Source organism: Heterocephalus glaber, unplaced genomic scaffold, assembly GCF_053883595.1.
Source record: "Heterocephalus glaber isolate CG9 unplaced genomic scaffold, H.glaber_assembly_v1.0 deba00000896, whole genome shotgun sequence".
NCBI classification, from domain to species: Eukaryota; Metazoa; Chordata; class Mammalia; order Rodentia; family Bathyergidae; genus Heterocephalus; species Heterocephalus glaber.
The window spans coordinates 1,224,732-1,243,433 of NW_028258170.1; the positions used below are offsets into that span (position 1 = coordinate 1,224,732).

Sequence of the window (18,702 nt, forward strand, 5' to 3'; positions counted from 1 at the left end):
TATGAATGTGCGGTGTGATGTTTAATTTTAAATTTGCAAGGGATCAGTAATGCCCACTTCAGGGTGCTCCTAGCTGGATTTTCTCTCCCTCATTGATTGTGAGAGCTTTGAAAGTGAAGAATAAAAGTTATTGATGTCAATGTCAATCTCATATTTCCAATTTAATTTTTAAAAGAAAAATTTCCTTGAGTACTATGTTTTCTAGTTGGATATTGCTAGTGAATTCACACAAGAGATACTCTTGGAGGACAGAGTCCAGTTTCACTGGCTGTATTCATCCTCATCCCAGACTCTTCTCCCCTTGTCTAGTTGAAAAGTTTTATGCTTTGATTTGAGCTCCTCATTCCCTTTCCTATGCTCTGCTGCTCAGACATTGGTAACCATCATTTCAACCTCTGCTCCTAAGAATTGAACTTTCCTTAGATCCCACGAATAAATGAAGGTTTGAAATTTCCAGTGCCTGGCTAATTTCATTTAACATAATGTTCTTTAGATCGAGCCATGTTATCCCAAATAGTATAATCTTGTCCTTTTTAAAGGTTAAAGAGTACTGATTATGTATATTTACCACTCATCAGTTGTTGGATTCCTAACATTTTTTAAATAATTAAACTTGGTGAATAATGCTGTAATGAGCATGAGACTAAGATTTTAATTCTTTTAGATATATCCCCAGCAGTGGTATGGCTGGATCATATGCTAAGTTATTTATCCTTTATAATGTATCTTTTTAATATATCTCAATAGTATTCTTTATGATGGCTGAACTAATTTCATTTAACTTATTTTCTAAGTTAAATTTTCATTACTTTTCCAGATTGTAAGTACATCCTGTGTAATACTGTAGACTTCTATCACTTTGAGGTATGTGCAAAACAGATAAAATCATTTTCTGTGAGTGACAAGTGGCAAAATTGTGATAATTGAACAAAACTATATGCTATTGTGCAAAATAGAGCAAGAAGCATGTCCAAAGGCTAGGATAGTTCTTAGCATGTCAGGGTAGAGGGAGAAAAATAACATCTAGGGGGAGTCAAATCCATCACAGGGTCTCTAGAATGAGGTAATACAATTAAAATGAGTGATGAAGACTAGGTCTAAACAACGTGTGGTTACATCAATACATGTAAAATAAAATTACACAAGTAACAATTATATATTGACATCAAAGATTATTTAATATGGATATCATTGAACATAGTGATAAGGATATGGTAACACAATTAATTTACATTAAAAATTTGTATTGGAGAACTGATACATGCTTTATTTGGAAATTTTTGAGGTTATACAGCACAATTACATTAAAGCAGAAAATTTGCCTTTTCGGTTTCAGAATGAAGGAAAATAGATTCAACATGAAGTCTACTCAATTCTAAATATTTACATTATTTATAGAACAGTACTTTGTAAAGATTCTTTGCATTGCCTCTTTGATATCTTTGTGCTGCAAACTATAGATGACAGGATTCAGCATGGGAAGGACAATGGCATAGAATATGGACACCACCATATTGTGCTCCAAGGTGTAACTGGAACTCTGTCTCATGTACATGAAGAAGACTGTCACATGATAAATGGACACGCTGGTTAGGTGAGAGCCACACGTGGAGAACACTTTCTTCCTCCCTTTGGCAGAATGCATCCTCAGAATGGCCAACAGGATGAAGCCATAGGAGATGAGGACGATCAGGATGGTGACCACCTCAATGGTGCCCACAAAGTAGAAGAGTAGAAGCTGGTTTGTGTGAATATCAGAACAGGAGATAGTGAGGAGAGGAGAGATATCACAGAACACGTGCCTAATTTAACTGGATCCACAGAAGGACAAGTTGAACATGGCCACTATATGTACCATGGGATGTAAAATGCCACCAGCATAAGAAGCAGTAATGAGTGGCACGTAGATTCTGGGTGACATCCTTACTGCATAGAGCAGTGGGTGATAGATGGCCACATAGCAGTCATAAGCCATTGCTGCCAACAGAAATGTTTCTGTGCTTCCAAAACTAATGAAGAGGAGCATCTGTGCTACACATCCATGGAATGAAATCAATTTATCTTCTCCCAGGAAATTAACCAACATTTTTGGAGTGATGACAGTGGAATAGCAGGCATCCAGGAATGATAAAACACTCAGGAAATAGTATACTGAGTTGTGAAGTCGGGCATCCTCAATGACCAGTACCACTAGTCCCAGGTTTCCTATCAGAGTAAAAGGACAGATTGCAAGGAATATTAAAAATAACACAACTTGCAAGTCCCAATCATCTGTGAAACCCAAAAGAATGAACTTGGTTACTTCAGTCATGTTCTTCAGATGAACCTTGCATATATCCAAATCTGATTATGATCTTTCCATTTCAGTTTTTATTACAGATTCTAATGGGAATTTCCCTTGTCCTTGGAGTCCACTCAGCCATATCTACATGTGTGTTTTTCACAATGGCATAACAATTTCCTCAGTAGGCAGGGGATGACCAATGGTAAAGAAATTGGACCCACTGGATGGATTTTGCTGTATAAGGAAAAGGAAGAAATAATTTAATTCATTTTTTGGCTGATTTTATTATGCCAAAATACTGTGTTGCCCGTATGTATGCATTTTATGTCCATTTATTTTTGTTATATTTTCTACCATCTGCTATAAGATGATTTTAAAATTCACAAAAGTTAATATAAGAATATTTAAGCCTCAAAATATTATAGTGGAAAGCATGCCTCTGTATACTCATCCTTGGTTTGCTATGAAGTACAAGAAATGTCCCTCTTTTTTATTGTTAAAATGGGAGCAAGACAATTTATGTCAGAGACTGTGTGGTATCGAAATGAGAACAAATTCTCAAAATTATTTAATTTAAAAATGTCTCCAAATCACTAGAAAAGGGGATTTTACACTTACATTTGAAGTTATGTGAGATTGCAAGAAAAATCATTTTATGCCCCACTCTGAAAACTGTTCCCATCAATAGAACATGACATTATACCCTGGAGATAAATACACTTTGTTTGCAAATGAAATCACTGCCATTTTATGCTTAGTTTTTTTCTCAAAATATATATCTCAAGTTGCCCTTGTTCAACCTCACTAGCTTATTGGATCCTTGTATTCTTTTAAATTTAACTTAACAACCCAATATATTTTTCAATTTATTTGCTCAGTTTACTTTCAAAATCTTTGAAATAATTCTGGGATATATTTTTCTTGAAAAAATAAATTGTTACTATTAATGATGTATTGTAATTGATTTTGGCATTTCTAAAACAACTATGAGATAAATATCACTTGAAAGTTTTACCTGGAAGAAGCCATTGCTAAATTTTTAAAAATTGTCAGATGCTGGTATTTGAGATCAGAGTTTTTCCCTGATATCCTTATATTTTTTCTCATTACACAGGCATGATTAAGAAAAATTCATAAATACAGAATTAGCTACCAAAAGGTTAAAGTCACCTGTTTCTTACTGAAAATTTCAGTTCTAGAAATGAAATGAAATATTGGGTCCACTGTAGTTAGGGAGAAGTTCTTATCATGGAGCTGTTATTTTCCTTTCAGTATTTTAGAGATGAAGAGACTTTTTAGAAGAAGTGAAAACCCTGATGGTCCAGGATGATTTCATAAACTTACAAATCATTTACACTCATAATCTAAAACACAGGAAGTCATGATCTAAAGTCATGATCTAAAAAACAGGAAGACAATAAACAATGAATTAACCCTATTGTTAGAAGAAAGCTATGAATGTATATTATTGACTCCCAGATCCAGTAGAAATTTTCTTTGTAATATATATAATAAATAGCTCCATAAGAGGGAGACAACAGAAAAAGCAACAAAATCTATGTTCATTAGATTCTTAACAGAACCCATATATGATTTGTAAGACAACACAGATCTTTTATAATAATGTGTAAATTTTTACTACAATGCTAAATCAGCTTTTCAAAACAATTGATAAATAATATATGTAAAAATCAATGGGTCATTCAGATGTCACAAAAATATATTTGTTTTAAAATTTTTTATTTTCTCCTTCCAACTCATCTCTCGTCTTTGACTCCCCATCTCCGAGTCTCTCTCTGTCTGTCTCTCTCTGTTTGTCTCTCTCTCTCTCTCTCTGTCTCACACAAAATTAAGGATATATTTCCAAAATATTTATTATAGATATTGAGGACAAAGAAGAGTTAAGCAGATAGGGAAGAAAATATGTAAACAAATTCAGAAGAATGTACTAATAGGTGATCTACTAATGGAATCCATTACAAAACATTTTTTGACAAAACTACACAGGAGAAATTTCACATACATTAGAATCAAACATCAATTTCCTGATGCAAATTGCATTTGGATCCTAAGATCCTATTTTAATAACTTAGAGACTAGCACCCTTGAAAGGTTAAATAGTCTCCTCTTTAAAAAAAAAATAGAGCAACTAAAATCTGCCAAAAATGTTTATGTAGATTGTTGAACTTTATGAAATTTTAATTATACATAATTTGCACAGATATGAAATACTTCACAATTTTATTTATGCAATGAAATAAGTGGGGATTTATAAAATCAAACTTGTAATAAAGGAATTGAGAAGTTAACAGACTCCAAATCAGAAGGGATTTGTTCTTTTTCTTTACACATAAATTTGTAGCATAATAGCTAATATATATTAAAATAATGTTTTCCTGAGGTTTAAATCCAGTAATCAATATTAAATCAATATTCTGATACATGAGATATTTTAAAATTAAACTTTGTCACTGTATCCTGCCAATCGGCATGTCAGTAAAATAATAGTATGTTTACTAATTTTCTCTGATCCTCGTGTCAATGAAATATTCTATGAAACACTTGACATCTGCGGTCTTCTCTATAAAACAGGAATGCAACCTGCATGTGAAAGTTCGTTTTATTACAGATCATGCCTCAACTGAGCGTTTGTCCCTTTGACTGGGGAAACCAGATTCACAGTAATGAAATGGGATGAGGTTTAGCTCCTCATCCAAAGTGCACTTCAAGCACGTTTTCCGTTAACTAATATTTTAGGAAGTTAGAAATGCTTGTGTTTGTGTCTAGCTCATTTCATTTCAGGAGACTAGAAGGCTAGAAAGACAAGTATAGATACAGAATTTTCATTTCACAGAATTTTACTAGTCTGGAACACTAAAATAATACCTATGGTCAAAAAGTACAAATAATTACAAGTCAGTGATACATGGTAATAGAGTTACTAACAGTAGGTTCTCTAAGGAAAAGCTGTGATGCAGCTGCTGCGTATTATTAAGTGTTGGCACAGTGTGGGAAATTTACTCTGCATTATTTCACAGCATCTACAAAGTGAATTACATCGACCGCAAAACTGAGGCTCAAACACAACTGTAATTTTCCCCTCCACACAGTGCACACCATGATTCTGAAAATAGTGTCCCTTAGAAATCACAGAATTGGTGCCCTTGCACATTTCACTATTTGAAAGAAACACATTTTAAATAGCCCATGATATTTTCCAAAGAACATTCAAGTTGCTTCTATCTCACTTAGCTGACTAGTAAATAAATTTGAATTTGTTTGTGATTTTTATTAAGAAATTAAGGAAATAACCCCCAAATGAAATGTATTCAATGGGTGGTGTAAAGTTCACTTTCCATATAATTATTTTTCCTAAATTTCACATATAGTCCTTCATTTTTTGGCCACTCTCTGGCTGTTATCTTTCATCAAGGAAATTAAATCAAATTTCTATTTTGCTGCCCTTTTGACCCAACTATGAAAAACTTTTTCCACTTTTCTCTGCGAATTTCTTTAAAAAGCCTAATATTCACTTTTTATTTTATTAGAATCCTTTGTTAGATTCAAGTATTAAGGTTCATATTTTGGTTTCAAGTTGAAGGTTATAACTTCTAAAGCATTTTGGAAATGATGAAATCCTTGCTTCTTACCTGTGAAAATGAATGACTCAGTCATGTCATGCAATGACTACATGTACTTGGGCTTTTACTCGTGCTTCAGGAGCTCCATTTTCATCCCCAGGGATGCCTTAAGGTTCTTTTCTGGACAGGAAATTATCAAGTATTTTGTTTTTCTCTCTCCAAATTTGGCAAGTAACAGACATTAGGATAATGAACTACATAGTTAAAAGTATTTCACGAAGGAATTTTGGCCTCTGGTTTAAAAAGGATTGCTCAGCAGAAAAGAAATCTGATGACTGAGGATTATAGCCTCAGCTCCAATTCTAACTATCCATGTGATACTGAGTTGATGGTTAAGTTCTCTGCAACCCAGTTTCCTCTTCCTGGGAATATAACTTATGAATTCTCTCAAAATCCTGAAGCAGATACATAAATAAAATAATATCAGAAATGACTTTTCAGAGAATTGATGTTATTTAATAAGTGTACTGTGCTGACTTAAATTTCAGTGTTATTTTTTGTTTATCTCAGTGTTTTTATGTTGTTTATTAGTAAGAGAAATAAATTTAAGGTCATTGAGTATTTAATAGAAAAAATGGAACACTTGAAGAAGTTGTATTGATAGAGGAGTTGGAGCAGTGTACAGATAATTGTGATATTAAATGTAACTAAACATTAAATATTGGAGCTTCAGCAGATATTAACATCAAAATTTTGAATAGGATAAGGACACTGTTTTATCTTAGGGAGCCCATTTAGTGATATATAGACTGGTAGTTCATTAGATGCATAAACAAAAAAACAGTCATTTATGTAATTCCTGGATTCTGACCTCTACATCCAGAGATTTGAATTAGTGGACAGAGACCCTGAGAGAGCAAGAGAGAGAGAGAGCAAAACCTGAGACAGTAACAGAGGAGAGAGAGGAAAGGAAAGGAAGGAAGGAGGAAAGTAAGAAGAGGAAGAAAAGAGGGAAAGAAGGAAAGAAGGAAGGAAGAAAGAATGGAAGAGGAGAGGCAGGAAGGAGGGCAGCAAGAAAGGAGGGAAGGAAGGAAAAAAAGAAAGAGAGAAGGAAATAAATAAGGCAGGAAAAGGGGAAGGAAAAAAGAGAGATGATACCACCAATTCAACTGTGAACAACTGATCAAGTAAATGCAATCCTAGTCTATAGATTTATTACTAAATAATCAAAATTGAAGTATTTTTGCATAAATGGGCAATTTGTTTCTTTATTTGAAAATATAAGTAGTCTAAATCCAAGCAATCTTGAAAAATATTAAAGTTGGAACATTCACACAGCCGGGGATTTCTTAGAGCAAAGCTGAAATAATGAAGAGTGAGGTACTGGTTGGAGGTAGGTGTCCTGTTCAGTGGAGTGCAATAGTATCAAGAACAGATTCTGACCATGATTACTCAGCTGATTTTTGACATAACTGTGGCTAATGCATGTTGTTCCATCATTTTTAAGGGTGAGTGAAGAAGAATTCTTTGTCATTTTATGTTATTTAATTCAAATACTAGTTCTGACACCCCCTATAGAGACATAGCCCACGGCATTTCTAAAATGTGTCTGAATTCTGCAACTTTCATACTTTCTCTCCTTTGCCTTTGCTTCTGTTCAGGGTATTTATAACATAGAAACTAATTCCCTCTTTCTCTCTAACATAGTGTGTCCTCAAAATTAATTTAAAAAATTTAAAACCACTAGTGATTGTCACAATTATTTGACTACTCCAGATTCAACTTGCTTATTTATGGGTTGAGAAATCATTCACCAGATCTGGGGGTTCAATCCCACCTGATATTGAAGCACATCTAGAGAACTGAAGCAAGTACTTGTTGACCTGCTTTGTCTACTTGTGTAAACTAATAGTGTCTGTGTTTACTGTATTCATGTACAAACTTCAGATGTACTACACGAAGAAGTCTGTATGTCTCTTTCATCTGAGTGACCTGTACTTTAGTTAATCTTTGAATAATAATCTCTCTGTTCTGGTTTAGATCTGCGATGTCCTCTTAGGGCCTCCTGCCCTCTTAGGTGGGGCCTTTGGAAGGTGACAGAGTCATGAGCTTTAACTGCAGTTAGGAGTCTGGTCACAGGGCACATGACCTGGAGGGGTAAATATCCCTTCCCAGCTCCTCTCTACTCCCTCTGCTTCCTGAGCTCCATGACATGAGCAGCTTTTCCTCCACTGTGCCCCTCTGCTACCCTGCTCCTGCCTTGGAGCAGGCCCAACGTGGACTGAAACTGTAAATCATAATAAACTTCCTCCTTTGTGCTGTCAGGTATTTTGCCCCAGCAATGAGGAGAGTGAGACCCTCCTGATAGATGTAGTCCTGCAGAACTGTACACTGTTGATATCTCCCACAAATAATTATGATAGTTTGTACATTTCTTATGACATTGTATAATAACCATTTCAATAAGTGCACAATTTGGACATTTTCACATCACAGGCTTTAAATCTGAACAAACTACAAGTATAATGAAATTGAATTACAGGAATTCCATTTGGTACATCCTGAAATTATACCTTGTGATTTTACACATTATAATTTATCCTTTATGCTGATTAGTCATAACATAATTAGGTTATATTGAAAATGAGAGGGCTGGTCCTTACTGGAGATCTAACCCAGTGCCAGACAGTGATATAAAAATGTCTCATGTCTTAACATTTCTCTTGCAGTGGTAAATCATTCATTTCTTTTTTGACCATGAGGTTTCAAATTTTGTTTTGCTTTTAGTTGGTATGATAACGAGGCATGTTATTAGGCCATGGCAAGCTTGCTGCAGGATTAGGCATGAACTATCAATCACCAAGACCTGTCAGATCATGGCTAGGATGCATGCACAGAGCAGCTTTGCAGACCTGTTTGTGAGGCCCGGATCTGACGTCAGAAGAATAAAATATATAAAACATGATGCTGTTGACTTCATCACCCCTGTCCTCTGGCTCATGCAGTGGCTCGCCCTAGCATGCAGGGCTTATATTCTCTTTCTTCGGAGCTCTTCTTGCACTTGAGCCATCTTTTTACTCTCCTTCACTTTTTTTCTCCTTACTTTATCTTGAAGTTCTACATTCATCAGTTGTGTCATTCAAAGCTTTGAATATGACACCAAGAATCTGGAGAGGACTGGGAACCTCACTGTTAGATGACAATAAGAAACTTTAACAAGAGACCTTCCTTCTCAGAAATGTTCAATGTGCAGTGCACTATCACTAACCATGAAAACAATGCTGTGTACCACATCTCTGGATCTCATTCACCTTCATCACTGGAATTTCACTCCTATTGAACATCAACTCCTGTTTTCTCCTCCTCCCAGCTCATCACACTATCACTGTACTTCTTGTTCAAGTATTTGATTATTGCTGTGGGACAAAAAGTTACTTTTTGTCTGTTCCTGGCTTATTCCTCTTGGTATAAAGTCCCTCAGATTGTGTGTGGTGTCAGATATGACAGGGTTTCTGCTTTTTCAAAGCTGAAAATGATCCCATTATACGTATGAAACACTATTTTTTGCCATTCATCATCAATGAGACTAACATAATTTCTACATTGTCAATACTTTGAATAATGCTGCCATGAACATGGCAATTTCAATGTCCCTTCAAGATTCTAAATTTAGTTATATTGAATAAATAGATATTGGATTACTATATGGTGTGGTAGGTAGATTTTTAATAGTTTGAAGCCTTTATACTCTTTCATATACTGGATATGTTTTTACATTTTCACCAAGAGTATACATATGCTTCAGTTTCTCCATATTTATATGACTACTTATTGTCATTCTCCTTTTATTCATCTTCATAATGTCTGTGCTAACATGTGGAAGATCATTTTTATTATGATTTTTATTTGCATTTTAACATCTCCAGATTATTAAAAATTATCTTAATGTTCAATCTTTCCGAAATCTCAGATCTCAGTTGAGTGTTCTTCAGAAATGGAGAAATCAATCCTAAAAAGTCACAAGGAGGGCCAGGGATTTAGCTCAGTGGTTCCTGCACCTGCCTCACAAGTGCAAGGTCCCAAGTTCAATCCCCAGTACCAAAAAAAAAAAGTCACAAGGAACCATAAAAGATACCAAAGAACAAAATCAATTTTGAAAAACAGCAAAGCGGGAGGTATCTTACTCTCTGTTTTCAAGTATATTACAAAGCTATGTAATTAAAAGTGAATAAACAGTATGTTATTGGCATACAGAAAAAAAAATATATATATATACTTCTGGACCACATTTGAGAGACTGGGATGTACCTCACTTACCTGTGTTCAACAAATTTTTAACATGAATCTCAAGGGCAAGAATATACAATACACAAAGAGGAGAGGGTAATGTCTTCAGAGACGGGGCCAGGAAAGCCAAATATGGAGATGTGAATGTATGGAAATAGACCTTGGTCTCACGCAATACAGAAAAGTCAGTCCAAAATATATTAAAGATTTGAACATAAGACCAAAAAGAATATTTCTGAATAAAAATCATTGTAAGGAAAAAGATTCAGTCTTTGGGCTGAGCAATAAATTTTCTTAATACAACACCAAAAGTCAGGAATATAAAAAACAATAGATAGCTTTACAAAATACAACAATATTATGCTTAATAAAGGAACCAATCAGTAGAGGGAGGAGGCAAACTAATGAAATACAAAATAGGAAATATATTTGTAAACCATGTATTTAATGTGAGATTAATATTGACAAAAAGAAACTCTTAAATTAATAGCAAAAATATTTAATTTATAAATAAATGACTTGAATATTATTTTATTTAAATAATAAAATGAGCAACAAAAAAAAATATAAAATGGCCAAGTCTATAAAAATACTCAACATCACAAATCTAAAGTATTTTAAACAGATTCTAAAGAATACTGTTTATCCATTAAGTAGCACCACATAAGGCCTTATTCTAGAACTATTTACATTTTCATTAGGATGCCCACCACTATACTGCTATTTTGAACCAGCAGATAATTGGAGTTTATTCTGCAGGGGGTGCGACCTGTGAGCCGCACCACCTGCTGCATCTGTGGGTAGAAACAGCCTCAACCAGTCCTCATCACAGTGTAAACTAGTCCTCATCAAAGTGTACTCAAACCTGATTCTGCTGTTTCTTAAGAAGGACAGAATTTCCGATAATTTGAAGAATGTTTCAGAAGACAAAAACTAAACCTGTAAGGACATTTTTTTGTACTAATCATTTTAATTACTAGACACCCTAGGTTAAAGTCTAGTTATTATTGACTATTTCATATGTAAATCACATGTATTTCTCAAACTCTGGTTTACTCCGAGTTCTTCATAGCAAGTAAGTACTGACTATTTGCTGGAAAACAAGATAAAATACTGAAGTTAGATGTGCCTAGGTAAATAAGAAAACTCCTAGCTGTGTGCACGTGTTCCTCCTCCTGATAGAGATGAATCAAAGTAGAGACCAACACGAGTCTAACAATAGAGTGTAAGAAAACATTTGACATGGTCAGCTCTCTGGTACATTATATTTCATGAATAGGAAAGTCATTTGGTAAAATTCATGTCATAGCTATGTAATCTAGTAATCATTTCAGATGCTACGTATCTCATAGCATTTCTCTAGCTTTTTTGTTTGTTTTTTTGTTTGTTTGTTTTTTGGTACCAGGGATTGAACTTGGGACCTTAAGCTTGCGAGGCAGAAGGCAGCACCACTGAGCTAAATTCCCAGCCCAATTTCTCTAGTTTTAATGGCTTAAAAATGTTCAAATATCAAGATTTAGGTTTTGCTTTATTTCCCAGCTGGAAGAGAAAAGTTCTCTTAGACTGTTCTGTAGAACCAACCTGTCAGCACATTTTTCAATTAAAGTTATTTGAAGCATTTAAATTTAAAGATAGGGATAATATAATTGCTTTAAGTTGCAGGTGCTGAATATTTGTTCCCAGCAATGGCAAAATAACAAAATACATAGAGGCAATTGTATTTTTCCATAATATGCATTAGGAAATGAATATAATTGAATTTAAGAAAACATACAGTTATCCTTCTCTATTTATCAGAATTCATAAGGTTAGTAGAATTGCCACAGGTTATCATATGTTTTACAAAACTGTATAATTTCTGAAAGACTCTACTGTGATCCCACTAATTTTGAAACTTCTGTAGAGCTGAAGTTATCATAAACTAATTTAAATAAATTGAAAATTTTATGGATATAAGAGTCAAAACGCATTACCAAGAATCCCAGCAGCTAGCCAGGCATGGTATTGCACTACTGTTATCCCAGCACTCTGGAAGACAAGGATATGAAGATCACAAGTTTTAGTCTAGCCTGGGTAATGTGGAAACTTACAGCGACCACGTCTCAAAATAAAAAAATAAAAAGAAGGCTCTTGATGTGACCCTGTGTCAAGACCCTGAGTTAAATTCCCAGCCAAAAATATACAAATTAGATGGCAAAATATAAAATTAAGAACTTTAATTAAAAATAAGGCAAATGTGATAACCATTTCTGAGCACAATTAATGTAATTATTAAGTTAAAATCCACATGCCTTAAAATTTACTATTTAACTTAATGCAACAACCAGATTCGTGATGCTGTGCAAGAACCAACTTTCTCCAGTTCTAAAATATTTCCATCAATACAAAACCTCAGCAAGTAATTTTCCTCTTTTCTTCACTTTCTTCAGCTCCTGTGTTATATCTTTATGTATTTTTTAAAATATTGGGTATTACATATAAAAACTCATATTAAATGTGACATTTTTATCCTGGATGGTTTGAACTAAAAATATTTTTGAGATTCATATCTCATATAGCGTGTTTTAAAAATTATTTTGCTTTGCTTAAATCTACATCCTTAATTTCAAACATGTGATACAGAAGAGTAAGTCCCCGACTTAAAATGAGTTCCCATTCAGGGAACATGTCCATAGGTAGGGTTTGTATGTGAGTCCTACAAAGTGAGTCTTACACACCTTTGTCACAAATATACTATGTGAAGTATAAAAACACCCAAACACATTCATAAAACTGTAAATAAACTCTCTTTACTTTTACAGTTACCTTAAAATGATAAGGTAGAAACATGGGTGACTTCCTCAATTTTTCACATCTGTGAATGTTCCTGATGTGATATCTCTCTGTACCCGTGAAAGTTTGCAACTTTAATGTTAATAAATCAGGGACTTACTGTAGTTATAGACACAACGTTTCACAGCACATTCCTGAAACTTATTCAGTTTTCCTCATGACTATTTATGAACAACTTCTCATTTCTCCCAAGTATTAGCCCTTTGCAACTTGTACCTTTCTATCTGCCTCTCAACCTTTGGGTATATTGGGTACTTCATGGAATTGGAGTTGTCTCTAGTACCTGTCCTTCTGTAACCGGGTAATTTCATTTAACATCATGTTCTACAGATTCATCTATGTTATCACATATTGATGGATTCATATTGAAGACTAATTGATGTTTCATTGTATTATAATCCACATTTTATTTGTCCATTATTCTATCAACAAATATTTGAGATTTTTTTCACATCTCAGCTATGGTGAATTTTGGTACAATAAACATGAAGATTCAAAAATGTTTTTAAGATTCTAGAAATAATTCTTTCAGCTGAAACACAGAAGTTGTGTTCCTGGGCCATTCAGTCAATTAATACATGAGCTCACTGTGTATCCACACTGTCCCTAACAATTAGAGGACCATCTCCAGACATTTCATTAAGCTCTCAGATGCTTTAGGGATAATCAACCAATTTCTTGGCATCTCCTCAGGGATAGTCTTAAAAGGTAAAAAAAAAACAAAAATCCACAAATTCTCTTCAAAAATCTTTGGTAAGAACCACATGGAAAAACCAGGAGAGAGTTTTAATTACAGGTGACAGAAGCTTGCAGGCATTGCTATATATTATGAATATCTACACAAATGCTCACAGTTTGATAAGCCTTTGCCATCCAAGGTAGGTGACCATGTGTGACTCATTTTGTGTGTTTTTCTTGCCCTATAAGGTCCTAAGAAGCAGTAGGAACTCTCCTTTCTGGTCTTCAATATTTTCAAATACTTTAAGAGTATAAGTACCAGAAAAGAACACTATGCTTGCATATAAAACATTTAATTATCTGCATTATGAGTATGTATATAGAGTCATATATATTTGCTTAATGTCCTATCTGCAGGAGACCAAAAGTGGTATGAGATGAAGCATAGATAAAGGGCCATAGATATTTCCTGAAAGGCAGAATTTGAAACTCCAGGGATTCAATATCCGATTCTGACATCCTTCCAACACTAATTTATTCTGTGAGTTTTTTGGGGGTCTTATAGAAATAAATAAAATGTAATGATTAGGTAAGTAACTATATAAGTATGATAGATTTTGAATCTTGGAAGGATTTTCCCTTCACATTAAGAAGCAATAAACATTAGTTAAAGATTAAGACGTTCCAGGGACCCAAATTTATTGCAATGGTAAAACGTTTCCCAGTTTGCAAAGGGGTCTGAATAAATTTAATATTTAAAAAATAAAACTCAAATATTCAAAAAAGGTAATTAATTATGAAAATGCAATTTCCCTATTTCATTGCTCTCCAGGGGAAGTGAGAGGAAATGTTTTTCATTTTTCCTTACAGAAAAATAGGCAATTAACTTTTCACTGTTTTACCCTTCTTAACTTTGCATGATTACAAGTTAAGCCAAACAAAAACAAAATTTATCTCTGAGTGGATTTATTGAAAGCAATCTTCTATTGTTATGATTGGTAAATATTTTCTTGTCTAAATTATGAATGGTAGGTGACAAGGGGAAGGTACAACACCAGGTAGCTCCAGCAGGACCAGCAATATTCTACATAAGACCATAAGTCTTACAACAACTAAGTAACATTTACTCAGATTTATATTTAATTTTGTGAAACTTCTGTAATTTCATTTCTTTACAACTAACAGAATATTGTTACTACAATTTTATTTATAAAATGTATGATTTCTATGTCTTATCTTTATTTTTACTTTGGGAAACAGTGTTATAATTTTTTACAGCAGTAATTATCTTACCTTAAATGCCATACATTTGTATGTTTCTCTCTGCAATCTCTGGGCCTTTAAAGATATCTGGATATATTTCATTTTATTACACATGTATTTCTATGTATTATGTACTATCATAATTATTTCTTATGACAGTGATGTACAGAAAGGTTTCAAATCCCATCCAGAAATCCACATATATCTCAGAATTAGTGTATGCAGTGAGTCTGTATAGTACTGTGTGTCATAGTAAAAGATTTTATACAGTCTTTTATTCACACATCTATGATACGTATTAAAAATTTCATTTATAAAGCCTATCAGTATGTGTATTTTAAAGGACTAGGTTTTGAAATAGTAGCTTCAACAAACAAAGCAAAAGTCTCTTAATTTTGGAATTTATCATTACAAAATTTAGATATGTCATGGGCACATGTACCATGTCATTTCATTAACTATAATGGATAAGTACCACAGTGTGATCCTAAGTATATAAATGAATGCAAACAATTAAAGAACAGTACCATCATTACACCTTTAGCTACCCTGCACAGATTTCACAATATTTAGGCTTTATAATTTTGTCCCATGTATCTGCATCTGTATCTCTATCTGGCTCCCTGTTTATTTATTATTTCAGATTCTTTTCCTTTTAGAACAAGTTTATTCCTTTGGCAAAAGTGTAGGGCTGCACACTGAATATAGTGTGATGGATGGTATCTTCACTACCTCAAAACATTAGATGCCAGGAGAAGTGCATGTCCTGTCAGTGACAACCTAACAATCTCTAGATATGGAAAGTGTTCTTTGGTGACTCAAAGCACCTTTCTTGAGAACAACTAGTTTAACTATGTCTCTACCTCTGCATTATCTCTGGTAATGATGTATTCACATCACAACATCTAACCTTGAAAGATAAGATAAACCTTAATTACACTAGGCTGGAATAATTAATCTCCCATGTGAAAATACTTGAAATATATTACTGTTTCTACTATGTCTATCTAGAATATGTTTGGTGGCAAATGTGGATGGAGGGGCCCAACCTCACAGTGGTGACCGAGTTCATCCTGCTGGGCATCACAGATTGCCCTGAGCTGCAGGCTCCACTATTCCTCCTGTTCCTCATCATCTACCTGACCTCCCTGCTGGGTAACCTGGGAATGATCATCCTCACCCAGGTGGACCCCAGGCTGCAAACTCCCATGTACTTTTTCCTCAGACACCTGGCTCTCACTGATCTTGGCTATTCTACAGCTGTGGGACCCAAAATGCTGGTAAATTTTTTGGTGGATCAAAATACAATCTCCTATTATTTTTGTGCTACACAGCTGGCTATCTTTGTTTTGTTCATTACTAGTGAGTTTTTTATTCTGTCTGCAATGTCCTATGACCGCTATGTGGCCATCTGTAATCCTCTTCTCTACACTGTCATCATCTCACCAAGGGTGTGTTGGGTACTAGTGGCAATTCCCTATATTTACTCGACCTTTGTGTCTCTTTTTGTTTCTATAAAGATTTTCACTTTGACGTTCTGTGGATACAATGTCATTAATCATTTCTACTGTGATTCTATACCCTTGATTTCTTTGCTCTGCTCAAATGCTCATGAAGTTGAGTACATAACCATAATATTTGCAGCTCTTGATTTGATGTCCTCTCTTCTCATTATCCTTGTGTCCTACCTGCTCATCCTCATAGCCATTCTCAGGATGAAGTCTGCAGAGGGCAGGCGCAAGGCCTTCTCCACCTGTGGGTCCCACTTGACTGTGGTCACTGTGTTCTATGGGACACTGATATTTATGTACGTGCAACCCAATTCCAGTCACTCCAGTGACACTGACAATGTGGCTTCTATATTTTATACCCTGGTCATCCCTATGTTGAATCCTTTAATCTACAGCTTGAGGAACAAAGATGTAAAGTATGCTCTTCATAGAACATGGAAAAACATATGCAAATATTTTTCTTAAAGGCATGAACAATATAAGTCATGCGATACTGTTGCTCTCCTGCATAGATTGGCGCCACTTATCTTTGAAGATTGGAATTTGTGGTTCTACTGAAACTTCAAAAAGTTATAAATGCATCAGTGAACAAAACATTTTAAAACTGTTCCTTCCTTGATGTAGAGAAATCAATTTTAGTGTAACATTAAAAGAGTTTTTCTAGTGCATTACAATTATGTGGTCTATCAATAAAGCTGGAATGCTATGTGGGAGTGTAAAGGAGCAGTCAGCACAGAAGATGAGAAAAAGGCCTTTTTTGGTCTTTGAGGTATTGGGGATTAATCCTACAGCCTTCACACTAAGCTACATCCTCAGTATTTATCTATTTGTTTACTTATTTATTTTCAGACAGGTTCTTGAAAAGAGCTTAATTTGTTCAGGTGTGACTTGAACTTATGATCCTCTTGCCTCAGTCTCTCATATTGCAAAAAGTTTTGGGGGGTATTCTCAGCAATTACAATAAACTTTCCTGTATCACCTTATGATTTTGTCTCTGTGCTTCTGTTTTTGTGTAAGAACAATCTTACTATTTTAGTCTTTGTATACTCCAAGGTGGTTGTGTTACAATCAGACTTGGTTGCATTTTCAAGAGGTTCATTTTAGCAGAATGATCACAAAGAATATGTCACATGAACATATTCAAGTGTTGTAAGTAGATATCCTAATATTGTGATCCTAGCATATTTTTCTTTTCTCATTAATGACCTTATGCTAATATATTTGTTTGTTTGTTTGTTTGTTTTTGGTACCGGGCATTGTACTCTGGCCCTTGCGCTTGCGCAGCAGAGGGTGAAACCACTGAGCTAAATCCCCTGCCCCTTATGCTCATATATTAACCTGATAGAACCTATTCACTCGACAAAATGTGCTATTCAGCAAGCCGTAGGTGAGTGCATCATGCAGTTTTGTGTAATTCAGTGTGAATATATATGTGACTGGAAACACAGAGTGAATACACATTAAAATATGAATAAAATATTATTTGAAGAATAAAAGCTCAGTATAATGAGTTTAGGCAGTATATATCTAATTCATTTTGATTAAAATATGCAGCACAGTTTAATTTATTTGTTCATATATACAAGAAATATTATAATTCTCTACAAAATGCATCCTGCAATGACAGAATTGAAATGTTAATATTAGTTATTGGTGATTTTAATAATAGATAAATTAATATATTTTAAATTACTTTTTATTTTTGAGATTACTTTCACCAATTATTACTTTTAGAATAGTTATTTTCCAATACTTTAATTTGAAAAATCAAAATGTGAGTTAATGTACCCTAATATACTATTTCTAAACAAATGTTCAGAATTTGAATAGATCTCAAATGGGCATAAACAAAATGAAATATGCTTAGATAAAATAATATGTCGTATTTATTTGACTTTAGAAGTCAATATCCACTGTGTAATTTATATGCTGCATTAAAATTTTTAAAAGTTTTTCTCTTGTATGTATAGTTTACAAAATCCAGACTGGAAAATAAGTGCAATAATTGCTAAGATAATAGGACTCAATAAAATGTAGTATTTTATCCAATGCCTCATCAATTTCAATAAAATTGAGAATAATAGAAAATAAATAAAAAGTGCTGGGACTTTATGAATACTGTAATAAGCCAATGCATAGTTGAGCTTAGGCTCATAAGCAGTGATGTATTGGTCACTTCATTTGAGCCTCACAAACTCAATGGGATGCATTTTATGAATACAGAGGAACTAATAATTTATATTTGTATTAAAATCACATTCTGCCT

General features: G+C 34.1%; 1 protein-coding gene and 1 pseudogene across 2 annotated transcripts; one reads left to right on the forward strand and one right to left on the reverse strand.

Annotated features, from left to right (window-relative positions):
• Window positions 1-1,178: 1,178 nt before the first annotated feature.
• Window positions 1,179-6,122, reverse strand: LOC147828856 (olfactory receptor 5T9-like; annotated as a pseudogene). Its single transcript, XR_015450001.1, has 2 exons — window positions 5,935-6,122; window positions 1,179-2,205 (listed from the first exon to the last, which is right to left on the reverse strand). The product of XR_015450001.1 is annotated as an olfactory receptor 5T9-like (transcript).
• A 9,831-nt stretch (window positions 6,123-15,953) lies between these two features.
• On the forward strand, window positions 15,954-16,901 carry LOC101705425 (olfactory receptor 8K3-like). The gene has a single exon (XM_004874075.3). The coding sequence runs from the start codon at window positions 15,954-15,956 to the stop codon at window positions 16,899-16,901; it is 948 nt and encodes a 315-aa protein (XP_004874132.3).
• The last annotated feature ends 1,801 nt before the right edge of the window (window positions 16,902-18,702 follow it).

Coding starts and splice junctions, on each gene's coding strand:
- LOC101705425 (XM_004874075.3), top strand. CDS start 15,954: ATGTGGATGGAGGGGCCCAACCTCACAGTGGTGACCGAGTTCATCCTG.